Here is a 27,643-nt window from a genome sequence, read left to right on the forward strand (position 1 = left end):
AGGCACCCCATGTACTGGCCAGTTTATCAAGGTCGCTGCCAAATAGGAAAGAGCCCTTAAAGGGCAATCTGGTGAGGCGTGTCTTTGAAGGCACATCAGCTGACCATCTCCGGATCCAGAGCTGCCTCCTGGCGGCTATGGAGGATGAGATCCCCTTAGCTGTTGTCCGGACTAGGTCTGATGCAGCATCCGTGAGGAACGAAAGAGCTGACTCCATGTCAGCTGCTGGAGCGTTGTTCCTAACCTGTGACAAACAGGCACGCGTCACCACTGTGCAGCAGGTCGCGATCTGCAAAGATAGAGCTGCCACCTCAAAGGTCTGTTTCAGAATGGCGTCCAGTCGCCGGTCATGAGGCTCCTTGAGGGCCGTCCCCCCTTCAACTGGAATGGTAGTGCGCTTGACCACAGCGCTAATCAAGGCATCCACCTGAGGGCACGCCAGCAGGTCCTGGATAGCTGGTGCCAATGGGTACATGCCCGTCAGGGCCCGGCCCCCTTTGAAGGAAGCCGCTGGTGCTGCCCATTCTAAATCTATCAGTTGTTGTGCTGCTTGCAAGAATGGAAAATGGCGGGCTGTAGGCCGAAGACCTTCCAGCAGGGGGTTCTGCGCAGAGGGTACCGTAGCGCTGGGACCTGTAATATCCAACTCCGCCAGACACTGAGACACCAGGTCGGAGAGATCCTCCTTAGGGAAGAACCGCCTCATGGTTCGATATGGCTCAATCCCTGGGGGAAGTTCCCCCTCGTCCGGGAGTTCGGACTCATCCGGTGAAACCTCCTGGTCTGACTGATCTGGACTGTGCAGCGGCGGGAGGACCCGCTCACGATAAGGGCGAGAGGGTCCAGGAACAGGATCCGCAGGAGCCGCCGCAGTCGCAGCCACCGCAGGAACCGCAGCAACCGCAGGAACAACCGGAACCGCAGGGCCTGGACGGGAAGCCGTTTGCATCTGTACAAAGGCATGAATCCCCTTAAAAAGAGATCCACCCAGGAAATGGAAGCAGCCTCTAATCGCCGGGGTACAAGATCCCCCGGGATTCCCGATTGGTCGAGACTGCCTGCTAAATCCGGGGTAGCCCCTGGGGAACTGACAGCAAATCGTGGCTGAGACTGGTCCTGGCCCGAGGGTCCCACGGCCTCCTCACATTGGGCACATAGGGAGTCTGGCTCTTCACTGTGCGTGGCTCTAAGCTGGCATGCAGAGCAGAGGCCAAGGGCTTTAATGCCTGAGGCAGGCGGCGCCGCCGCTGAAGACACTGATGCGTTCTGTTCCATTGACGCTGAAAGAGAAGCGGCAATAATATGAGCTTAATACAACAGGCGCACAAGAATAATAATATGTGGCAGCAATATACGCTTAATACAACAGGCGCACAATAATAATAATATGCGGCAGCAATATGCTTTTAACCATAATAATATGCAATATGTTCTCAGCAATAGGCGGCCATGAAAACAGCTCAATTGTGTGCAATATGCTCTCAGCAATATGCAGTTAGCAATACACGCTCAATGGCATTCAAAAGGCTCTCAGCAATAAGCGGTTAGCAATACACGCTCAATGGCATTCAATAGGCTCTCAGCAATAAGCGGTTAGCAATACACGCTCAATGGCATTCAATAGGCTCTCAGCAATAAGCGGTTAGCAATACACGCTCAATGGCATTCAATAGGCTCTCAGCAATAAGTGGTTAGCAATACACGCTCAATGGCATTCAATATGCTCTCAGCAATAAGGCAATATACGTACAAGGAGGAATAGAGCCGCGCCTATTACGGGCGCTCAATACCTGAACAAGGCCCACAAAATGGCACCCTCCACGGCGTGCCACGCCGCCGATCCTCTGTTCCTCGGAGACCAGTAATAAGAGATGTACGCCTTACCTGATCCTCGGCGCTTCCCGGCTGAAACCCGGGCGGTCTCCGGCTGCGGGGGGAGAGGGCAAGTACCTTCACCGCCGCGTTTGAGGATATGCACCCGCTGCCTCGTCCACGCCGGGACCGAGGCACCTCATATGCCTCACCCGAACCTCGCCCGGGGGCTATGTCCCTGCCACGATTCGGCCACCGGACCGAGGACTTAGACCTCCGGGGGATCACGGAAATCACCCCAGGAAACTCTACTGGGGGAGGAACCTTAGGGTATCACCGCAGGAGTGCGGGGCTCGATGTTGTAGAAGTTATAGTTGAAAGAAAGTAGAAAGTAGAAAATAGAAAGTAGATTTGGAAAACACACTCAGCGAGCGTGCAGGCTCTCCAAACTGCTTTGGAGACGGAAATTACTAAGTTGCCACGCTTCCTGTGGGGGTATATATACGCCCGTGCTGACGTCAGATCCGTCTCCAACTGCTAGCACGCGGATACTATACCCATTCGTTCTGAGTCCATCTGGCTACACGCCAGGAAATTTTGCTTTATCCCAGGACAAGCAGGATGCTAGTCCTCACATATGGGTGATTAGCAAACTGCAGGCTGAGTCATTTTGTAGTGGACCAACAGCAACAACTTGTGCAATGGGCACAACAACTGGAGTACTGTTGGAAAAAATTGAGACAGCCTAAAAATCACAGTAGGTTGGATGTAGAAGGAGTTGGGATTATGCTGGAAATAAGTTCTGTAAGTCAGATTGTCCGTAGGCTGAATCTTGTCGTCCTTCTTTGTCCAAACAGTAATGAGTTGCAAAGGTGTGAAGAGAACTCCATGTTGCAGGTTTACATATGTCAGCTATTGGCACTGAAAAATAGTGTGCTACTGAGGTTGACATTGCTCTTACTGAGTGCGCCTTTACTCGCCCTTGGAGAGGAAGGCCTGCTTTTTCATAGCAGAACTCTATACAATCTGCAAACCAGTTGGAGAGAGTTTGTTTGCTCACTGCTTTACCAGGTTTGTTTTTTCAAAAGAAACAAAGAGTTGAGTGGATTTCCTATGGACTGCAGTGCGATCTAGGTAATATGCAAGTGCACGTTTACAGTCCAAGGTGTGCAAAACCCTCTCACCTTGGTGAGAGTGAGGTCTTGGGAAGAATGTTGGCAAGACTATGGATTGATTCAAATGGAATTCTGTAACTACTTTGGGAAGGAATTTTGGGTGTGTACGAAGTACCACTCGATCATGTAGGAATTTTGTATAGGGTGAGTATGTGACAAGTGCTTGTAACTCACTAACACTTCTAGCAGATATAATGGCTATTAGGAATATAGACTTCCATGTAAGAAATTTAATATTGCAGGAATTCTTGGGTTCCAAAGGAGATCGCATGAGCCTTGTTAGTACCACATTAAGGTCCCATTCTGTGACTGGTGGCCGTATAGGGGATTTTAGATGAATTAACCTCTTATAAACCTACTAACAAGGGGTTGCACTAATATCGGTGCATCCTCTATTGTATGATGGTAAGCTGAGATAGCACTTAGGTGTACCCTTACTGACTAGGTCTGGAGACCAGAGTCTGAAAGGTGCCAGAGATAGTCCAACAAAGATGTTATGGGGCAGGAAAAAGGGTCAATATTTTTCTGCGTACACCACGTGGTGAATCTTTTCCACTTCGAACTATAGTTTTTTCGTGTGGAAGGCTTACATGAAGCTACAAGCACTTGAGAGACATTAGTTGAAAGATTGAGTGGTTGCAGGATCAAGCTTTCAACATCCAGGCTGTTAAAGATAGGGATTGAAGGATGGGATGGCGCAACCTGCCCTGATCCTGAGTTATGAGAGTGGGAGCTGTACACCGGCAAATAAGGTTCCTGATCGAGAAATCGAGAAGCATGGGGAACCACATTTGTCAAGGCCAAACCTCTTGTCCTGTTGCAGTTTCACTAGAGTCTTGGTTATTAGCGGTATCGGGGGATATGCGTATAGAAGACCTGAATTCCAGGGGCAAGCAAAGGCATCCCTGGCTAACTGGTTTGTTTGTTTGTGCAGAGAGCAGAATCTTTGTGATTCAGCTCGGATGCAAAGAGTTCCATAGTTGGTTGACCCCAACGTTGAAATATCCTGGTCGCTACTAAGGGACCCAAGGACCACTCGTGAGGTTGGAATAGACGACAGTCTGCTACTACGTTGTGAATTCCTGCCAGATAAGTGGCCTGGAGAAACATGGAATATGTCAGGGCCCAGTCTCAAATCTGTGCGGCTCCTTGACAAAGGAGATACGAGCCCGTACCTCCCTGTTTGTTCAGGAACTACATGGCAACTGTGTTGTCCGTTTGTATCAGAATAGTCTTGTGTGAAAGGCAGTCCTTGAATGCATGTAGAGCATAACATATAGCTCGAAGCTCCAGGAAATTGATTTGAAATGTTGCTTCGAGTTTTGTCCAAGTACCTTGAGTTTGGAGATTGCCTGTGTGTGCTCCCCAACCTAAGGTGGATGCATTGTAGTTAAATTTACTTGTGGAACTGGTTGTTGGAAGGGTAGGCCTTTGCGCAAGTTGTTCTTGGTCGCCCACCAGAGGAGAGACAAACGTAGTTGGTGGGTTATTTGAACTGGGGAAGATAGCGGTTGAATGGCTTGTATCCACTGTGATCTTAATGTCCATTGGGTTATTCGCATGGCTAATCTGGCCATAGGAGTGACGAACTGTGGGGGCCATGTGGCCTAGAAGAGTTAGAAATTGATGTGCTGTCGCCTGTTTCTTTAAACGGAGAGAGTTTGCTAATGAGGAGAGTGTCTCCGCCTGGTCTTCCGGGAGGAACGTTCTTGACATTATGGTGTTAGACTCTGCTCCGATGAATTGCAGTAGGCGAGATGGAATGAGGTGGGATTTTTGGTAGTTGATTAGAAATCCCAGCGAGTGGAGCAGATTGATTGTGAGCCTGAGAGAGGTGAAAGCTCCTTGTTTTGATTGGCTTCTGATGAGCCAGTCATCTAGGTAAAGAAAAACGTGTACCCTTTTCTTGTGCAAATGAGCCGCTGCTACCGCTAGGCACTTTGTGAACACTCTGGGTGCTGAGGCAAGTCCGAATGGCAGGACCCAGAAATTGGTAATGTTGATGACCCACTAAGAAACGCAGAAACTTGAGATGAGGAGGGAATATTGGAATGTGAGCATAAGCATCTTGTAGATCCAGAGAACAGAGCCAGTCTCCTGTCTGAAGAAGGGGGAAGCATGGTGCCTAAGGAGACCATCCTGAATTTTTCTTTCCGTAGAAATTTGTAGAGATTTCGAAGGTCTAGGATGGGATGTAGGCCTCCTGTTTTCTTTGGAATGAGGAAATAGCGGGTGTAGAATCCTCTGCCCTGCTGAGGTTGGGGAACTGGCTCCATGGCCCTGGCTCTCAGAAGGGTGGATAATTCTGGTGTATCCATAGAGACTTTGGTGGGGAGTCTTTTGGTACTGTGAGAAAATTCAGATGTTAACATTGATCTGTTGTGATGTTTGACCAATGGGGCTGGAAGAGACAGGCCCGACCTCCCACTGGTAACTCTGGGTTCAGGCTGGTGGAGTGGCTGCTGTCCTCTGGCTGGTTTTCAAAAGCCTAATGCCGGGCCTGTTTGAGGAGGAGGTTGAGGCCTAGAAGCTCTCGGTTGTCTAGGCTGGGTTCTTTGGACTGGTCTGGACGCTCTACCATGGGGTGCTGGTGGATAGTACCTACGTGGTCTATAGTAGGGCTTTCTGGTGTTCTTATGTGCTGTGCGACGTATGGCAGATAAAGTATCTTGTGGGATAGCAGACAGTTGAAGCAGAGTTTCAGAGTGTTCTTTAAGTTGGGCTACTGCGTCTTGAACCCTTGTTCCAAAAAGGTTATCACCTACACAAGGTAGATCTACCAGCTTCTCTTGAACTTCAGGCCTGAGGGCAAAAGCTTTGAGCCAGGCCCAACGACGTGCACTGATACAAGTTGCCACTACCCGTGAAGAGGTCTCAAAACTGTCATAAGCAGCACGGACCTCGTGCTTGCCTGCTTCCAAACCTTTGTGAATGATGTCATTGACTGAGTCCTGATACTGCTGAGGCAGAGTCTCAGATAGTTCTTGCATTTGTTTCCAGAGGTTACACTGATATTGCATCATATAAAGCTGATATGACGCTATCCTGGAAACAAGCATTGAGCCTTGAAAGACTTTTCTGCCTAGGGTGTCCAAGAACTTTTGTTCCTTGCCGGGTGAGGTTGATGAATGTGGGCGTATTCTCTGATTTTTTTCTGGGCGGATTCTACCACCACAGATTGGTGTGGAAGTTGGACCCTCTGATACCCGGGAATATGCTGTACCAGATAGGTGGTATCCATCTTTTTGTTAACCGGTGGTACTGAGCATGGGTGTTCCCACAACCTGTGTTGTAGGTCTACTAGGACTTCATGTACCGGAATTGCTAGTACCTGCTTAGGAGGGTCCACAAACTGTAGAACCTCTAAGGTCTTTTGTCTGATATCTTCTTCTGACACTAGTTTAAAAGGAATAGTGTCAGCCATCTCCTTTACAAAATTGGTAAAAGATAAGTGCTCTAGGGGGTGACTTTTTTCTGTCTTCAGGTGGGGTGGCTCAGATAGGATGTTCTCAGAAGATATGTCAGTGTCCCTGTCTTCCCAAGAGTCCGATGGAGGGCGTCTTGGAGGAGAAACATGAGGAGGCATTGATGGTATCGGTGGCTTTTGTGGGGAAAAGAATGGTATCGACGGAGAGACTGGGATTCTTGGTCAAGAAAGTCCGGAGGGTCCCGGCTGGGTTTCAGAAGGTAGAGAAGCCCCTGAGGCATCATCATCACAGACTGGAATCGGATTAATAGGCTGCACTGGAGGAGCTCCAATTAGGGCATCAAGCTTCAACATCAGTGGCTGGAATATTGAAAAGTCCGGTACCGGCGACGACATCGGCGCCGGAACATGCATCGGCATCGGTGAGGGCACCGGCATGGGCATCGGCTCCAGTGGTGTTGATGGATGAAGATCCTGGAGAGCTTCTTTCACTGCCTGGCGGATAAATCCATCCAGTTCCTCCCTGATAGCTGGTGAGGTCAGAGCAGCTATAGGTGGTGGCAGAGAAGGCGTCATCGGCACTTCCACAGAGCCCTGTGGTGGCTCGATGCCCGGCACCTTTGCAGGTGGGGACGCCTCGGAGTAGAAGGCCTCGATGGCTCTTGCAGATGAGATCTCTTTGGCGATGGCTCTCTTGGCAACAGTAAGGCCTCTGGCGTCGATATCTGTCTATGTCGATGCTTTTGTTTATGCTCCGTGGCATTTTCAAGCCCAGATGTCGATTTCACCGATGCCACGGACGGAGTCGGTGATAGCCGGACTCCGGCGCTGTCAGTGCAACGTTTGCGGATGACCAATCTTTTAGACGCTCCAGCCAGAGACGATAGAGTCTACGTCGACGTGGATGATATAAGCTGTATATGGAAGAGATGTTGCATCTTTTTTTGTCGGGCCCTCCTGCCCTTGGCGGTCCTTTCAGCACATTGAGGGCAGGAAGAAACATCGTGCGACTCTCCCAGGCACAGAACACACTCGACATGCGGGTCCGGTGATCGACACTGTGCGAGGGCATTTCGAGCACTTTTTGAAGCCAGTGGTCATGGTGAAGGCCAGACAGCCGTCGACGGCCTTCTGACCAAAACATTACTTTAACCCGGATCAAAATGGGAAAAATTGTCTCCCTACTCCACCGGCCGGTGGAGTAGGGAGACCCCTATGTAGGGGATGAAATGAGAGATATTTAACTTTTTCTCTCCAAGTAGGTGTGTGAAGAATTCACACAAGGCTCCTTCACTGTGATGCTAACTGCAGTATGGAAAAACGAAGACTGAAGGGTTCGAGGGATCATGGCATGCTGGGCATGCTCAGTGTGCCAGTCAAAAGTTTCTAGAAACTTTGACAGAAAGTTTTCCATGATAGGGCTCCGTCCAGTGATGTCACCCATATGTGAGGACTAGCATTGTGCTTGTCCTGGGATAAAACATGAAGACAGTTTTATATAATTTCCTCACTGAGATTTTAGCTCCATGGGGCGATCCAGGAAACTATAGACCAGTGAGCCTGACTATTCTAAAGATCAAAATCAGAGCATATAGAAAGATATGGTTTAATGGGACACAGTCAGCATGGATTTACCCAAGGGACGTCTTGCCTCACAAATCTGCTTCATTTTTTTTGAAGGGTTTAAATAAGCATGTGGATAAAAGTGAACCAGTAGATTTAGAGTATTTGGATTTTCAGAAGGCGTATGACAAAGTCCCTCATGAGAGGTTTCTAGGGTAACTAAAAAGTCATGGGATAGAGGGCGATGTCCTTTTGTGGATTACAAACTTGTTAAAAAAGACAGGAAACAGAGAGTATGATTAAATGGTCAATTTTCTCAGTGGAAAAGAGTAAACAGTGAAGTGCCTCAGGGATCTGTAATTTGACCGGTGCTTTTCAATATATTTATAAATGATCTAGAAAGGAATATGACGAGTGAGTTATCAAATTTGTAGAAGATACTAAATTATTCAGAGTAGTTAAATTACAAGTGGATTTTGATACGTTGCAGGAGGACCTTGCGAAACTGGAAGATTGGGCACCCAAATGGCAGATAAAATTTAATGTGGACAAGTGCAAGTTGTTGCATATAGGGAAAAAAAACCCTTGCTGAAATTACACGATGTTAAGTTCCATATTAGGAGCTACCACCCAGGAAAAAGATCAAGGCATCATAGTGGATAATACTTTGAAATTGTCGGCTCAGTGTGCTGCAGCAGTCAAAAAAGCAATGTTAGGAATTATTAGGAAAGGAATGGTTAACAAAACGGAAAATGTCATAATGCCTCTGTATAGCTCCATGGTGAGACCGCACCTTGAATACTGTGTATAATTCTGGTTGCTGCATTTCAAAAAAGATATAGTTGTGATGGAGAAGGTACAGAGAAGGGCGACCAAAATGATAAATGGGATGAAGAGGTTAGGACTGTTCAGCTTGGAGAAGAGACAGCTGAGGAGGGATATGATAGAGGTCTTTAAAATCATGAGAGGTCTTGAATGAGTAGATGTGAATCGGTTATTTACACTTTCAGATAATAGAAGGACTAAGGGGCACGCCATGAAGTTAGCAAGTAGCACATTTAAAACTAATCAGAGAAAATTCTTTTTCACTCAATGCACAATTAAGTTCTGGAATTTGTTGCCAAGGATGTGGTTAGTACGGTTAGTATAGCTGGGTTTAAAAAAGGTTTGGATAAGTTCTTGGAGGAGAATTCCATTAACTGCTATTAATCAAGTTGACTTAGGGAATGGTCTCTGCTATTACTGGCATCAGCAGCATGGGATCTTCTTAGTGTTTGAGTACTTGCAAGGTTCTTGTGGCCTGGTTTGGCCTCGGTTGGAAACAGGATGCTGGGCTTGATGGGCCCTTGGTCTGACCCAGCATGGCAATTTCTTATGTTCTTAATAGTAAAAAGCAAAATGATGAATAAAAGCGCATGGTCTAAATGCTAATTCCACATGCATTAACTGTTCTTTAACATCCATTAAAATGCAGAATAAACTTGATAAATATTTAATAATGCACGGCCAAGATTCTGTAAAAAAAAAAAAAAAAAAAAAAAAAAACCCCTTACCTTGACCAGAGTTATATATTGCTTTAACAGACTTTTTCACTTTCTGTAGTGCAGTCCTATCTTGATCTAATGCCTGCAATAAGCAAAATGGATTTGTCAGCAGAAAAACTCATCTTTGAGTGTTATTAAACAATACAGCAAAAGTCTATTTTAAATTGGTTTATTTTTAACTCTAATACACATTTTATACTAATATTAAAACATTACCTCACAGTCCATAATCACTTTCAGACTTCAAGGACAGAGTTACCTATGGGCCAAAGTATATACATTTTTTATACATGCATATTTAATGTTTTCAATAACAGGATAGCATTAATGTAAAGGCCTAAAAATATCCTTTGCTAAAACAAAATTTACCCATGCACAAGTCTTCAGCTAAATCAAAAATATCTCCTGCATTAACTTGTCAACTATATTCAAAGTCAGTTTAAATTATATCTCATGTACTGACAAATATGTTTTCCATCGAAAAGCAGGCTGAATTAGCCATGCTTTCTGGATGACGTCATCCGACTGAGCCAACTCTCTAAGCCTTCAGAGTTTTTCTGTATTGAACATGCGCGGCAGTCCCTGCACACTCCTCTGCTTCTCTTCAGTTAGTTTTTTTTTTGCACTACGTATGGTGCAGTGGTGCAGTTCTCTATTTTTCTCCTCGACTCACTATGCGAACCAAAAAGAAAAAAAAAAGCACTTTTAAGGGCTATTATGTTAAAGAAAATGTCTAGTTTCAAATACTGCCAGGGTGGGCACATTATACCCATTATACATGGACATAACTATTGTTACAAATGTCTGGTCCCAATCACAACCAATTGACTTGCCGTGATTGTAGTCGAATATCCCCCTGTGCTCAGAAGCAACGAGCTCAAAAAATAGCGAGACTCAGAAGACAGAGCATCCTCCGAAATGGGAAATTATGCCCCTTCTCCTCCACCTCTGGATGACCGATTGACACAATCATCTCCAGGGCCCAAGACCCATCACATGGCTCACTATAAGAGGGCATCCTCTATTGGGCCAGTGGGAAGCTCGTCCATTCCTAATATTTCCAAAGGTGAGAAGAAAAAAAGGCCTAAGTCTGTAGCAAAAGACACAGCCGCCGCATACAAAGCACGATGCAAAAAGCCAGGCATTCCCACCCAATCTTCGTCTAGAGAGCAAGCATATGGCAAAGAAAAGATTAGAAAGGACTACAAGACAGCAACAACCACTCCATCCTCCTCTGTCACAAAAAAACAACCACAGGAAAATAAGAAGACAGGCCTCACCCCTGGAGAGAGAACATTCACATACTCCAAATAAACATAAGTGGGCAGAAACCATCACAATCCCAGAGGAATAGGAAATGAAAGATTTGTCAGACCAAGGGAGATTATCACCTTACACAGCTCAACCTCACTCTAGCTCCTCATCTGTTTCCTCCAAAGTGTGAAGAGAGTTTATTTCAACTTTTCTTCACTTTCTCAAATCTGGAAACAATCTTATTTACAGGAAGAGCTAATAAAGGGAAATAAAGATATGTTAACTAAACCATCTCTAACTCACAAAATTCCACCAGATTCTTCAATTTTAATGCAGCTATAAACAAACACTGCCATAATACATAAATGCAGCTATACCTAAACACCGCCATAAGGAAAAAAGTTCAATTTTGTCACCAGACTCTGAATCTTTGCAGGCTATGGAACAGATCACTGCTATAAAAAAAAAAAAATTTTCAAGTTGCTTCAAACTCTAAGTGAACCAGATTCCAGAGAACAAATAACACCACAGCTGCTATATGATCTAGAAAAGGGACTAAGACCTCCTGCAATCAGTTTATGAAGCCATCAACACCTCAGCTCACACTTTGGCTGTGTCTATTGCGGTGTGCAGGATGGCATGCCTCAGAGCAAGCGCTAACAGGGAGAATTGTCCATAAAAATAGTCTGACTTTCCCTACCACAGGGCAACCTCTTTGGAGACAGATTAATTTGAGAGACTGTTTCCCTTAAACAGCAGAACGTGGCAGTGCAGTCTGACTCCACGACAGAGAAACAAAATCAATCAAGACTGTTCCTCTCTCAGTTCAAAAGGCCTTACTATCAGAGGAAACTATAGGCTTTAACCTTACAGAAAGTCACCTTACCAGCCACCCAGGCAGCAAACCCAGTCTTCACAACAGTACATTAAAAAAACAAATATCTCAAAAACAGCAGCAACTAAAAACTCAGTGTTTTTGAGCCCAGTCCAGCCACAGCTATCCAATACAAGTCGGGGACAGATCAACACATTTTTTCAAAGCCTGGTCTGAAATTACAATGGACAAATGGGTTTTGAACATAGTCATCATGAGTACAAGCTTAATTTTAAACAACTTCCATCCATTCCACATTTAGTAGCTCTGCCGTGGGATCTCTCTCAGGTACCTCTCAAATCAGGAGGTTCAAAATCTACTTGCACAAAAACATACACAAGATCCTAGCACCTCAAAACAAAGGCTATTACTCCCAATACTCCCTCACCCAGAAAAAGTTGGGAGTTCTCTGCCCAATTTTAGACCTCCAATCTCTCAACAAGGAAAAAATTCAAGATGACATCCCTGAAATCAATACTGCCATTCATACAACTAATTCTTACCACTAACATACCGTATTTTTCGCTCCATAAGACGCACTTTTTTTCCCCCAAAGGTGGGGGGAAAATGTATGTGCGTCTTATGGAGCGAATATAAAAAAAAAACCAAACAAAAATCTAACAAACACCCCCCCCCCCCCCGACCCCCCCAAGACCTGCCGACTTAATTTCCTACAACCCCCCCCCCCCAAGACCTGACAAATTAATTTCCTGCAACCCCCCACCCTCCTGACCCCCCCAAGACCTGCCAAACGTCCCTGGTGGTCCAGCGGGGGTCCGGGAATGAGCTCCTGGGCGTGGGCCGTCGGCTGCCAGTAAACAAAATGGCGCCGACGGCCCTATGCCCTCACTATGTCACTGAGACCGACCAATAGCAGCGGTCGGTTTCAGTGACATAGTGAGGGCATAGGGCCGTCGGCGCCATTTTGTTTACTGGCAGCTGACGGCCCTATGCCCTCACTATGTCACTGAGACCGATCGCTGCTATTGGTCGGTCTCAGTGACATAGTGAGGGCATAGGGCCGTCGGCTGCCAGTAAACAAAATGGCGCCGACGGCCCTATGCCCTCACTATGTCACTGAGACCGACCAATAGCAGCGGTCGGTCTCAGTGACATAGTGAGGGCATAGGGCCGTCGGCGCCATTTTGTTTACTGGCAGCCGACGGCTCACGCCCAGGAGATCGTTCCCGGACCGCTCCTGGACCCCCGCTGGACCACCAGGGACGTTTGGCAGGTCTTGGGGGGGTCAGGAGGGTGGGGGGTTGCAGGAAATTAATTTGGCAGGTCTTGGGGGGGTCAGGAGGGTGAGGGGTTGCAGGAAATTAATTCGGCAGGTCTTGGGGGGGTCAGGGGGGTGGAGGTTGTTAATTTAAAGGGTTGGGATGGGGGGGGGTGGTTTTGGGGGTTCCCACAGAAAGAAAAATTTTCTGATCTGGGGAGTGGACCGAAATGGCCCTCCCCAGACCCGAAAACAAAATGGGGAGAAAAAAAAAAACTATGCACTCCCCTAATTTGCTCCATAAGACGCCCAGACGCAGAGCCGGTTTAGCACAATTTTTTTTTTTTTAAATTTTCCCCCTCTGAATCCTAGGTGCGTCTTATGGTCAGGTGCGTCTTATGGAGCGAAAAATACGGTACCTCTACGAACATTTCCATGGCCTCCTTCACTGACTTATTATTGTATATTTATTTATTTAACCTTATTTTATTTTTACTTACACGTTTTAAATTGCACGGGTGGAGATATACAGTCTTCTGCCTAATCGATTCTTCGTTCTCTAAATGCCTCACTTGTTAACAGTTGCTAATTCTTCCCCCAGTTGTATCTTCTGTTTTCCCAGTTCTATGTAACCCGGTTCCATGTAATGCCTGTTGCAATTTTATGTTACACTGTAAACCGATATGATATGTATCTTGCCACATGAATGTCGGTATAGAAAAGTTCAAATACAACCCAACAACTGGATCTCAAAGATGCTTAAACTCGTATCCCCTGCTGGCACTACCTGTATTTTCAAGTTTGTATTGGACTCTCATCTCCCCCCTGGGAATCTTCACCAAATGTCTCACCCTATGTGGCTCACCTATGAAGAAAGGGGATACAAATATTTCCCTATCTGGATGACTGTCTGAACTGGGAGACAATTAGCCAATCTTCAAATACATCTAACTGATGCCATTCAATGCCTCAAAAGTCTAGGATTCCTAGTAAACTACGAGAAATGGACACTCAAACCAACACAGGTTCTTCATTTCATCAGCGCGAGGATAAACACAATCCTGTTGAGAGCATTCCTTCCAAGAGACAGACACCAAAAGCTATGCTCCCCATCTACAACTGCATCAACAATCCCACTCAACAGTATGCCGAATATTGGTATGACTAAGCCACATGGCAGTAGAATTCATGTAGTACAGCAGACGTGACTGCAAATGCTTTAAATACAATGGGGCTTGAAACATCAATGTCACATTATCAGCAACCCATATCTGGCAGGATGGTAATAACAGTCCATGAAAACAGATATAGCATGGTGGCTAACTCAGTCAGTATTGACAGAGTGTGCCCCCCTCTGCATTCCTCATTAGCTAATCTTTACAACAGATGCATCCGCTTGCAGATAGGTGGCCCATCTACTCCATTACAAAACACAAGTACTGTGGACACAAAGAAAAAACCTTCCAGATCAATGTACCTTCCAGATCTGGTAGCCATGTTTTACTTAAACAAGCAAGGAAGGTCCAGTTACTGGATGTTATGCAAGGAGGCAGTAAACATCTTAGAATGAGCAGAGACACACTTGATTACCCTTCAAGCAACCTACATTCCAGGGATAGTGAATACAAGAGGCAGACTCTTCCATCCTCATGAATGGAGCCTCAATCAGCAGGTGGCAGACAAATTGTTTCTCAAATTAGGCCTACCATGGATATACCTTTTTGCATCAGCGCACAACAAGAAGGTGAACAGTCTCTCTCCCTTCTGCATACGCTCTCAATGCTGCCCCAGCCCGCAGCCCTACGAGGCTGCCAATCGGCACTTGCTCCACTGCACGCCACGAGGAGCACCTCCGCCAACCCCCCCCCCCCCCCCCGGGCCAGCGAACGGATCCCGCCTGCTCCGACCGACGCCAGCCAGCCTGCTGCAGATAATTCTGCCTACCTGCTTACATCAATGGAGCGAAGTGAGACAGATCTTTTAAAAGTCGCACCGGTGAGCTGTAGGCGCCACAGGAGCGCAACAGAGGGTCCTGCCCCTTGGCACTCCCCTTAGCGCTGCCCCTGAAGCTGCACCTCAATACTACCCCTTCTTAAACCTCGCTTGACTCCACTCTCTCCTCCCTTCCCCCACTATCTCTACTTTTCCTCCCTCCTGACCCCACCTCACTCCTTCCTCCTCTTACCATCCCAGTCCAGTCGCATCCCACACTCCCTTCTGCTCTCCCCACCCTCAATACCTCTATCTCCTATCATGTCAACTCTACCGATTCCCATCCTCCAACTTTCCCCATGCTACTTTAAAAAACCACTCCCATACAATCCTACCTCCCACTCAAGATCACTAATCCCCATCATGTTATCCCCCCTGACAATTTCTCGGCCTCACAGCCCTCTCTTTTATCCTCTTCAACTCCCAATCCCTAACTAAGAAAACACCCATCCTGAATGATATCCTTCTTGATGACAACCCAGACATCTGTGCTATAACAGAAACCTGGCATAAAGAAACCAACCTAGTCCCTTTAAACCAACTCTCTTCTCACTTATATGATATCTTCTCCTTACCCAGACTCAAAAAAAGAGGCGGTATCCTTTTAGCTGCCAAAAAAGAACAGACTAACATCCCAAACAGTCCATACCTACCCCAAATTCGAAATTGGATTTTTCAAATCCTCACAACTCCAAACATGCATAGTTTACTTACCCCAGGCCTCCTTGAAAACAAGTCCTCTCCCCTTATTGAATTTATTGCTGACAATCTCAAGATGGACATACCTGCCGTCCTGCTTGGAGATTTCCACCTCCACGTAGACGCCATTCCTCCATCCCCCTCCTGCGAAGCCTTCCTTGCCTCAATGAATGCCATGGGCTTTAAACAGATTATAACCGGCCCTACACACAAAGCAGGCCATTCCTTAGACCTAATTTTTATTAACTCTCACATCCTCTCCTCCGAGACACCAATCTGCACCCCTGTCCCCTGGTCTGGCCACTTCCTCATCAAAACTAACCTCTCCTCCTCCCATCATTCACTCTCCACCACCATCCAATTCAGATAACCCTGCTCCATAGATGGCTTCTCTCCCTCACAAACACCCTCAATGATCTCAATCTATCCATCCCTGAATCTGCCCTCTCCAACTGGTACAACATCACCAGCAACATTACCAACAAAATCTGCCCCCTAAAAACCAAAACACTAAACCCCTCCCGCAACTCTAGAAAACCATGGTACACCCCTGAACTAAAAAAAACTCAAATGTGACCTAAGAAACACCAAAATGAAATGGCGCACGAATCCCTCCCCCACCCTTCAGGCTTCATACAAATCTGCCCTTGCACTCTACAGAACCTCTATCCTTAATACCAAGCGTGACTTCTACACCCTCAGAATTCACAACATTCATTACAACGCCAAAGCCCTCTTTTCCTATGTTTCCAACCTCACAAAAACCGCCACCCCTCCCATCCCTAATAAGGACACCAAAACCATGTGTGATAACCTTGCCCACTTTTTCCACGACAAAATATCCAAGCTTATATCCAGCTTTCCCCCTTCCACCACCCTAACATCCCTGCTAAAATTCATCATGCGACCTTAGACTCCTTTGAGTCCACCTCCTCATCCGAAATAAAAACCCTCCTAAAGAAAATTTAATCCGCAGCACATCCCTCAGACACCATCCCCACAAAATCCTTACTATCCCTAACCTAATAACCAAACCATTAGCTGATATCATCAACTGCTTCATCACACTTGGAAACTTCCCCACATCCTTAAAACAAGCCATCGTCAGACCCATCCTTAAGAAACCTAATCTCAACCCTTCTGAACCGGCCAACTATCGACCCATTTCTATCCAACCCTTCTTAGCCAAACTTATGGAAAAAATAATAAACATCCAACTCTGATCACCTAGAAAACACAATATTTTATACCCTTCTCAATTTGGCTTCCGCAAATTCCACAGTACCAAAACCCTCCTAATCTCCCTCACTGACACTCTCCTTAAAGGTATGGATAATGGGCACTCCTACATTCTTGCAATGCTAGACATCTCTTCCGCCTTAGACACTATCAGCCACAAGATTCTACTAACCCGCCTCAATGAAATTGGCATTACTGGCACAGCCGTTTGCTGGCTTGAATCCTACCTCCATAATAGACACTACATAGTCAAAATTGATAACAGCGAATCTGAACCTATCAACTTATCTCGAGGTCTTCCCCAAGGCTCCTCCCTTTCCTTCACTCTTTTCAATATATACATGCTGCCTCTATGCCACCTTCTATCTAGTCTAAGACTCACACATTTCATCTAAGCAGACGACGTCCAAATCCTTATCCCCATTACCGAATCCATTTCTAAATCCCTCAAGATCTGGGAAACCTGCCTCGCATCAATCACCCACCTCCTCTCTAACCTTAACCTTTCCCTCAACTCCTCCAAAACTGAACTCATTATTATATCACACAATCCCAACATCTTGACCACTACTGACATCAACTCCCTTCCCCCCTCAACTCCTTTCGCCCAACACGTACGAGACCTTGGCCTTATACTAGATAACCATCTGAAACTCAAAAAGTTCATAAGCTCCACCATGAAAGAATGTTACTACAAACTTCATGTCCTCAAAAAACTTAAACCTCTCCTCCACTCTGACTTCCGCACTGTCCTTCAGGCCATAATATTCTCCAAATTAGATTATTGCAACTCCCTCCTGGTAGGTTTCCCCGCATCCACCATCAAACCTCTCCAAATGCTACAAAATGCTGCTGCTAGAGTTCTCACTAAGACTCGCAGAAAGGACCATATCACCCCCATCCTTACAGACCTCCACTGGCTCCCAATCTCCTTCAGAAGCCAATACAAGAGTCTCACTATTATACACAAGACACTTTATAATCCTGACGTACACTGGCTCAACGACTCTCTACATTTCCACACCTCCAATAGACCCACCAGATATGCATACAATGGTACAATACACATACCCTCTACTAAACCCACTCACCTTTCTACCACAAAAGAAAAAGCACTTTCCATGGCAGGACCCTCAAATTGGAATGCTATGCCACCTGACCTACGGCTGGAACCCTGCCCCCACAAATTAAAAAAAAATCCTAAAAACCTGGCTCTTCAAATAAGCCTTTGCATAATCCACCCCCCCCCCCCCCCCCACCCGATTGATTGCCCTTGCCGACTCCCCCGGAAACACCAAGTTTTACTTATTAACTTTGTTTATCCTCTTTACCACCCGACATACCTAAGACTCCCCCCTTTTTCGTAGAGTCCCTGTTCTTGTATCCATCCTGTTCCAATTCCAGGCTTACATTGTTATGTTTTATGCATTTTTACCTCCTTATCCAGTTCTACCATGTTATTTATGCTTTATGTTTATATTGTTCGCTTTATATATTGCACAGTAAATATTTTTATGTATTGTTTCTCCACCCGTTACATGTAAACCGATGTGATGCCCTGCAAACATTGGTATAAAATAGCTTTAAATAAATAAATTCCTCTGATTCCATTAAGAGCACATCAAGTGTGAGCTATTGCCTATCTCCATGAGGTTCCAATCGAGGACATTTGCAAAGCAGCAACGTGGTCGTTGATTCACACCTTCACATCCCATTACTGTCTGGACCACTATCAGCTTCTGACATTTTAGTGGGCACAGTAGTCCTAAACCACTTGGCAAACAGTTAAAAGGTATCCATGAGGGGGAAAGGACCGACAGCTAGAAACCCTGACTTCACAGCAACACTAAGCTTGGCCCTCCTAGAAAGCATGGCTAATTTAGTCTACTTATTGATGGAAAAAAGCAAGTTTGATTACTAAAAATGGTGTTTTCTATAGATAGAAGGATGAATTAGCCATGTAAACCCACCCTCCTCCCTGGACCAGCCTTTGATAATCATTTTAATACCAACTGAGGAGAAAAGGAGGAGTACACGGGAACTGCCACACATACTCAATAGAGCAAAACTTTGAAAGCTTAGAGAGATGGTTCTGCCCCACTCCCTCTAATGTCGTCACCCAGAAAGCATGGTTAAATCACCCTATCTGCGGAAACAATGTTTACAGTAAACAAGCTTGAAGATTTTAAATCTCAGCTTAAAGGTAATACCTAGTATTCAGATGCAGGATCCATGATTGCGTATTCCAGAAGAAGCCTTGGAATACGCAATCATGGCTAAAGACTGCAATGACCGGTACAGTGAGGAAGGAATGGGGTAATAGAGAAAAAATCTCCAGGTAGTTAAGAACATAAAAACATGCCATACTGTGTCAGACCAAGGGTCCATCAAGCCCAGCATCCTGTTTCCAACAGTGGCCAATCCAGGCCATAAGAACCTGGCAAGTACCCAAAAACTAAGACTATTCCATGTTACCGTTGCTAGTAATAGCGGTGGCTATTCTCTAAGTGAACTTAATAGCAGGTAATGGACTTCTCCTCCAAGAACTTATCCAATCCTTTTTTAAACACAGCTATACTAACTGCACTAATCACATCTTCTGGCAACAAATTCCAGAGTTTAATTGTGCGATGAGTGAAAAAGAACTTTCTCCGATTAGTTTTAAATATGCCACATGCTAACTTCATGGAGTACCCCCTAGTCTATTATCCGAAAGAGTAAAAAACCGATTCACATCTACCTGTTCTAGACCTCTCATGATTTTAAACACCTCTATCATATCCCCCCTCAGCAGTCTCTTCTCCAAGCTGAAAAGTCCTAACCTCTTTAGTCTTTCCTCATAGGGGAGCTGTTCCATTCCCTTTATCATTTTGGTAGCCCTTCTCTATCACAATTATATCTTTTTTGAGATGCGGCGACCAGAATTGTACACAGTATTCAAGGTGCGGTCTCACCATGGAGCGTTACAGAGGCATTATGACATTTTCCGTTTTATTCACCATTCCCTTTCTAATAATTCTCAACATTCTGTTTGCTTTTATGACGGCCGCAGCACACTGAACCGATGATTTCAATGTGTTATCCACTATGACACCTAGATCTCCTTCTTGAGTAGTAGCACCTAATATGGAACCTAACATTGTGTAACTATAGCATGGGTTATTTTTCCCTATATGTATCACCTTGCACTTGTCCACATTAAATTTCATCTGCCATTTTGATGCCCAATTTTCCAGCCTCACAAGGTCTTCCTGCAATTTATCACAATCTGCTTGTGATTTAACTACTCTGAACAATTTTCTTTCATCTGCAAATTTGATTGTTTGCAGGATTAAAAATTAATTTTTCCAAATCAGAAGCGCTACCAATACAGGACAATGTTAGGTGGGATTGGACTGGAGAATTTCCCTTGGCGTGGTCTAAAGGAACATTGAAATATTTAGGGATTTGGATACCTAGGAACCTTAAACTGTATACTCTTAATATTAACATACTGACAGACTCCATGGATGAACAATTACGATTATAGAAAGAATTCCCCATATTCTTACTGGGAAGATACGCCTTGTTTAAAATGTCTCTATTATCTAAGTTACTATACAAATTACAGATGCTTCCTATTTGGCAAAAATCCAAGGATATCACTCACTTGCAGTCATATCTCATACAATTTATTTGGAGGGGGAAGTGGCAAAAATTAGCTACAAGACTTATGTAATCAAAAACATATGGGGGTCTACAACTCCCTCATTTTTGTTTTTACAATGTTGCCTGTCAACTAAGATGTGGTTGGGAATGGTATAAACAATGTTTTAAATTTGAGGCTCCCAAGTTAATTAATAAAATCATACATGCATTGAAAACGGTAAATGTTCTTTATATATAAAAATAAAATTCAGATGCCCAGATTTCTAAACATATTATTAAGACCCGTACTACTTGTTAGAGGTTTATGTGTATTTCAAATTTGGTACAGAAAAGGAGTAATTCATTTGGGAAGTTTTTATTCCTCCACACAAGGAGTCGCAATTTCATTTGAGCAATTACAACTAGGATTTAATATTCCGAATTCACAGTTCTTTATGTATTTACAAGTCAGACATTATTTCAATACAGTTCAATCTCAAATATTTTGGTATCCTATAAAACATTTTTATAAAGGTTTTAAAACAAGTTATATGTTACTTGTTACTTGTTGTTATAAAGGTTTTAAAACAAGTTATATGTTACTTGTTTTAAAACAAGTTATATGTTACTCATATGTTAAGAAACGCTGTTTAATGTAACGCCTTTATTGCGACAGTTTTGTTCTTTGTAAACCGACCTGATTCGATACTTGTATTGAGAATGTCGGTATATAAAAATCCGAAATAAATAAATAAATAAGTAACAAAGACTTCCAATGCACTTCATTTTGGCAGATCATCAGATTTAGGGGAAAGTCAGATTCAATGCTTTCTCAGGGGGGATATGATAGAGATGTTTAAAATCATGAGAGGTCTAGAATGGGTAGATGTGAATCGGTTATTTACTCTTTCGGATAGTAGAAAGACTAGGGGGCACTCCATGAAGTTAGCATGGGGCACATTTAAAACTAATCTGAGAAAGTTATTTTTTACTCACACAATTAAACTCTGGAATTTGTTGCCAAAGGATGTGGTTAGTGCAGTTAGTATAGCTGTGTTTAAAAAAGGGTTGGATAAGTTCTTGGAGGAGAAGTCCATTACCTGCTATTACGTTTACTTAGAGAATAGCCACTGCCATTAGCAATGGTAACATGGAATAGACTTAGTTTTTGGGTATTTGCCAGGTTCTTATGGCCTGGATTGGCCACTGTTGGAAACAGGATGCTGGGCTTGATGGACCCTTGGTCTGACCCAGTATGGCATTTTCTTATGTTCTTACCCTGGCACATAAATGGTCTACTGAGATGGGGGATATCCTGAAGGTAGATGAAATAGCCAAATATTCTGAAATAGCACATACAGTACCAATAGATGCAAAATTACAGGAATTACAATTTAAAGTTATACATATGATGCAAATTGATAAGGTTAGTTCAGAATCCACCACCCTCATTTTAAATGCCCTATGTAATAAATGTAAAATCCATACAAGTACTTTTATGCATCAATTTGTCTTGTGTCCTGCCTTGTTCTCTTACTGGGATGCGGTGGTATCCTTTATTGGTAATGTTATACACCAAAAACCACCATTTAATGGTACATTTCTGGTTATGTGTTCAATGTGCGGTTACATAATGCTTCCAAATATAAAGTCAAATATGTTTAAATTATGGTACTATCGGCCAAAGCTATCATATAAACATATTGGATCCAACATATGAGCCCTAGAACTTTTGAATGGCTTTATAAAGTAGCAGATTAGATGAAAATGGAACGCTTAGATGCAATCCTTACCAACAGAAAGATTTCTGCAGATTACAAGTTATGGAAAATGACATATGTTTTACCTGAGAAGATTCGGAAAAAGTGTTAACATCAGGAGGATATAATATGACATAATACTATACTATAATATAATGCTTTAATTTAGTAAGACCATTATGCACCGAGACTGGATACAGTGATACAGATCTGTTGATGGGGTCTACACCAATGTCAAATATTATTGTGAAGGTGTTGATATGAATGTGAGAGTAAGATGTGGTAAACTGGTGTGAATGTGGTATGATGTGGTATGTGTTGAAACAGGTAGAAATGGCTGGGTTGTTTTGTTGGCTCGTTTAGACATAATCCATGAGGTGATACATGGATTGGTTGTGCTTTATTCTTGATACCATGACTAGCCTCAACGGTCCTGATTTTTCTTTCCCTTTCTTCCTATTGTTAGTATCAGAGGTCTGGAGAGGAGCCAAATCGGCATGTCAAGTTATGTATTAACACTGCTTTATGTACACATGTTTCATTGTAATACTTTGTTTTCTTTACTTTTTTTTTTCTAATTCATGTACGTAACATATATATATATATATATACACATACACACACACACATACATATACATACATATATAAAATATATAAAAAACAATTAAACTTCTCTAGTCACAAGCACAGGTATGTGTGTCTCTGGATTTATTGCATTGCAGTTCTGTTTTCTTGTGGCCAAATACCATACGAGTTCCAAGTGTTTCTTACTTATTTTTCAGTGTTTTCTGCTTGGCACCACAGCAGTGTATGTAAATATAATATATATACTGTAAATGACATTTTTACTGCAGAAAACTGTGCTTTGAATGTCTTTTTCATGTAAAATCTATTACAAAGACAAACAGCTCGATACAGTAACATTCATTTGAAGATTTCTGGTCTGTAATGAGCTCGCTGCGCACAATTCGGACGCGTAAGGCAAACCAGCGATACAGTCTCCAGTTTCGCGCGTCCATAGCGCTTCTTAAAACAGACGCGTAACCCTTCCCCACCCGGCATGTAAATGAACGAATTAGCTGTATAATGAAGGGATTAGCTATTCCCCTCCGATACCGTAACGCGCGCTCAGGTTATCTCATTAGTAACGCACTGTTTTGCCGCGGCCGTAACGTCTTAGTTTACCGCCTCCCCCTAGTAGGAGTTAGGACTGTGAGTCTAGTATCAAATCCATCGACACCGCTTAAGACACTCAAAAACAATAAAAAAAAAAAGCGATACAGAGATGATCGAGAAAATGTAATGATGTGGGACACATAAAACCTGTCAGAAAAAAAAATAAAAAATTTTAAATACCTGTCGGAGGGCCGCGTGGGTTCAGGCGGTGGCGGGAGCCGGGTGGTCACGTGTTAAATCTAGGCCGCGGGCGGGCGGGTGGGCGCCTGTTCCAGGCGGCAGCGGCAGCGGGGGGACACGCGTTAGTTCGAGACGGTCGGTGGGCGGCGGGTGGTCGCGTGTTAAATCTAGGCCGGGTCCGCACAGGCGCGCATTCATTCACTGCCGGTGGGGGCTGCCTCTCGGCAGCCCCCACCGGCAGTGAATGAATGCGCGCCTGTGCGACCCCTGCAATTCGGCGCTCAAGGCAGTCACATGCCGTGATGTCACGGCATGTGACTGCCTTGAGCGCCGACCCCTGCGTGTTAAATCTAGGCCGGGTCCGCACAGGCGCGCATTCATTCACTGCCGGTGGGGGCTGCCGGGGCAGCCCCCACCTGCCGCCCACCGACCGTCTCGAACTAACGCGTGTCCCCCCGCCGCCGCTGCCGCCTGGAACAGGCGCCCACCCGCCCGTCTGCGGCCTAGATTTAACACGCGACCACCCGGCTCCCGCCGCCGCCTGAACCCACGCGGCCCTCCGACAGGTATTTAAAAAAAATTTTTTTTGAACACTCAGGTTTTTACATATTTTGGTATTTTTTTTTTCACTTCATGGTGCCTGTCATTTCAAATGTCATTTGAAATGACATTTGAAATGACAGGTACCAGCGCACCCAGGTTACTGTATATGCGCTGTATTAAGCGCCTATACAGTAAAATGGGTTACGCGGGCATAACCCTTGCATGCGATTAGAGGAGAGTATCGGGGAGTTAGTGAAGAGAACTGTGCATGCGGGGAGGAAGGGTGCGCCTGACACTGCCGCACTGTTATTACCGCAGCCTTACAGGATCGACCCGAAAGTTTTTAATTGTGTGTGAGGATGGTGTGAATAGGGTTGGGGGTGCAAGACTAAGCTTTTCCTATGGCTCCTAATACCCTTGCATGGGCCATACTTAGTCTCCCAAATCATGGTGTCATGTGTTGTGTAAGAGGAGAGGGCACAGTTTTTCATAACCATCACATTTTGGCCATAAACATCACATTGCCTGGCTATGGCTCTGCTGTTGAATATGCAGGAATTATAAAGCAGGATATACAAAATGTTTATCCTGCTTTATAATGCCTTGGGAATTCTTTGGTGTACTTTCCCCTGATAGTACTCACTTCCAACTTTTCTCCAGTCTTTGAAATGCTAATGACATCGAAGGTCGATCTGAACAATATGTTAATGATTAGTGAATTTATATGTACATTGACTCAAGTGTACCTCCTCCTTATGTCTTATATTTCTTAAACATTAAATCTTCACTTGGTTGGCAACAAATTGTTAATGTTTAAGTCAAATATGGTCACATTCTTGATCTGATTTTTTTTTTTTTTAAGTGTAAAACAATTTATTTCAAATATAAACCAAGACAATACAGAGAGTATTTGACTCTGATATACTCCCCGTTACAAACCCAATATGCAACTGTTACCCCCAGCCCCTGTCCCCCCTCCCCCTGCGCCAGGTCCAAAGTCGCAAGTGCCTCAAGGTCCTTCAGCAACATTTGCCATCCATATCCATATTCTGACTCCATATCTCATGCTTTTTGGGCCTGCCAGCCAATTCAGACCTTTTGGTGTAAGGTACTCAGTTATGTGGAATTGGTGTTAGGGCTGGATCTTCCCTTCTCATATCACTGGCTTCTTTTTGGTTGTATTTCGCCTCGACATGTGAGAGTTTGGGGATCTCGCCTCTTCATACAAAAAACCGGTTTGGTTGCTAAGAAAATTATACTTCTCAATTGGAGAACTACGGATCTGCCTTCTTATTGGGCCTGGAGTAATCATTTACATCAAATGATGCAAATGGAGGCTTCCCTTATGCGACAACCGCCGAGTCAAAAAAAGACGTTTCTTGCCGTTTGGGGCCCGTATGTGCAGCGGCTTCCTCACCAGACCCGCAGTCTCATGTTAAATGAGTGAATAATTGCAGGGATAACTTCCCCTGGATCTGATTTTTTTTATTTTTTTTTTTAAACAGCTGTGCTAAAAGTTTACTCTCCAAATCTCCAAGTTGAATGCATGCCCTGGTCAGATCATTTTTTGCTATCTTTCAGCTATCAGATTATTAATTACCCTACAGTTCAAAATTTAGTATGCTATTCATAAAGAAAGAAAACTGTCATAGACCTTGACCATTAGCTTCTTCTCCCTCACCTTGAGTCCTCAGTGGAAACAAGTCTAGCTAAGTGGGAATATGCTATTTTATATTCCCTTGATAAAATCATCCCTATGAAGACCTACCAGGTGAAACGTAGTAAGAGCGCAAAATATCCTCATGATTTGATCAAATTATGGCAAGAGCTGAAGAGTGGCTCTGGCACCACTCACAAACTGCTGAAAAGTTGCGAAGTTAGACAGACCATCTTGTGATTTATCATTTGGGATGTGAGAATGTGCAAAAGGCTAATTTTTCTGAGCAGCTACATCTGGCAAATAATAGTCAAGAGTTTTTTCAGATCATCAAGATGCTGGTCCTCCAATCTTATAATTAAGGCTTTACCCATTCTCAACAATTTGAATGGGGCACTTCCTGATCAATTTATGATTCAAATTACTTTGAAAGGAGCTAGTTGTTGTTCCTCTTTCCTAGCTGATTTGTCCGGGTTTTAAAATTCTCCAGTAATTCCTTCAGTTATCTGGAGTAAATATCAATCTAAGGTAGCATCTGAGATAGCAAATGTTGCTTACCTGTAACAGGTGTTCTCACAGGACAGCAGGATGTTACTCCTCACATATGGGTGACATCACAGGATGGAGCCCAATAACGGAACACTTCTGTCAAAGTTTCTAGAACTTTGACTGGCACCTACTCGGCAAGCCCAGCATGGCACTAAACCTGCAGCCAGCAGGGGTCCCCCTTCAGTCTTGTTTAAAGCTACAGGAAGTGCCGAAAAATAAAATAAGAAAACGTAACGAACCCAACACCGTGGGGTGGCGGGCGGGTTTTGTGAGAACTAACATCCTGCTGTCCTGTGAGAACACCTGTTACAGGTAAGCTACATTTGCTTTCTCACAGGACAAGCAGGATGGTAGTCCTCACATATGGGTGAGGTCTGAGCTGAGGCTGTCCGAGAAATGCACCAAATGTACCCAAGATGTGCATTAGGCACAAGTATTGGGGAGGAATTTGGTAGAGGGCATCCTGAACCCTAACAGGCAGGCGGAAGGGTTCTGGTACATCAAGTTGTAAAAAGGTTTCGCAAGACAGACTGGCCGAAGATGGAATCTTGTCTACTGGCCTTGTCAAAGCAATAATGGGCTGTGAAGTTATGGAGAGAACTCCAGGTAGCAGCCCTGCAAATGACAAGAAGCGGCACCGAGTGTAGGTGTGCTACTGAAGTCGCCATGGCCCTCACAGAGTGTGCCTTAACACGGTCTTGAAGTGGAATGCCTGCTTGCTGATAGCAAAAGGATATGCAGTCCGCAAACCAGGAGGAGAGAGAGAGTCTGCTTACCCACAGGCTGCCCCAATTTGGTGAATTGGAAAGAAACAATCGAGTGCTTTTCCTGTCGGGGGCTGTACGGTCTAGATAGAAGGCTAGAGCCCGTTTACAGTCAAGATCTCCTGGATTGGAGTGAGGCCTGGGAAAGAAGGTAGGTAGTATAATGGATTGATTAATGTGAAACTCCGATACTACCTTAGGTAAGAACTTAGGGTGAGTGCAGAGTACTGCCCGGTCCTGCAGAAATTTAGTGTAAGGCGGATAGGTAACTAGGGCCTGTAACTCACTAACTCTGTGAGCAGATGTGATTGCCAAAAGAAAAATCACTTTCCATGTGAGATAGTGAAGATCATAGGATTGGAGAGGCTCGAATGGAGGTTTCATGAGCCGACCCAAAACCAGATTGAGGTCCCAAGAAGGGCTCGGAGAGCATAGTGGAGGCTTGAGGTGAAGCAAGCCTTTCAGAAAACATGTTACGAGGGGTTGTATTGAAATAGGAACATCCCAGACAACTTTATGGAAGGCGGCCACTGCACTGACATGCATTCTGATGGAGGAAGTTTTTAGACCTGATCATGACAAGTGCC

General features: G+C 44.5%; 1 protein-coding gene across 10 annotated transcripts in view; it reads right to left on the reverse strand.

Annotated features, from left to right (window-relative positions):
• The window catches only part of ASAP1 (ArfGAP with SH3 domain, ankyrin repeat and PH domain 1), a 975,348-nt gene that overhangs the window by 734,292 nt on the left and 213,413 nt on the right, over nt 1-27,643 (reverse strand). For 9 of the 10 annotated variants that reach the window (XM_029592039.1, XM_029592032.1, XM_029592035.1 and 6 more), the window contains one exon: nt 9,531-9,603. In XM_029592039.1, the coding sequence (XP_029447899.1) occupies nt 9,531-9,603 (73 nt within the window). Of the gene's footprint in view, nt 1-9,530; nt 9,604-9,737; nt 9,783-27,643 lie in introns of those variants that run through there. The other variant, XM_029592037.1, reaches the window with a different exon arrangement.

Source organism: Rhinatrema bivittatum, chromosome 2 (assembly GCF_901001135.1).
Source record: "Rhinatrema bivittatum chromosome 2, aRhiBiv1.1, whole genome shotgun sequence".
In the NCBI taxonomy this organism is placed as follows: Eukaryota; Metazoa; Chordata; class Amphibia; order Gymnophiona; family Rhinatrematidae; genus Rhinatrema; species Rhinatrema bivittatum.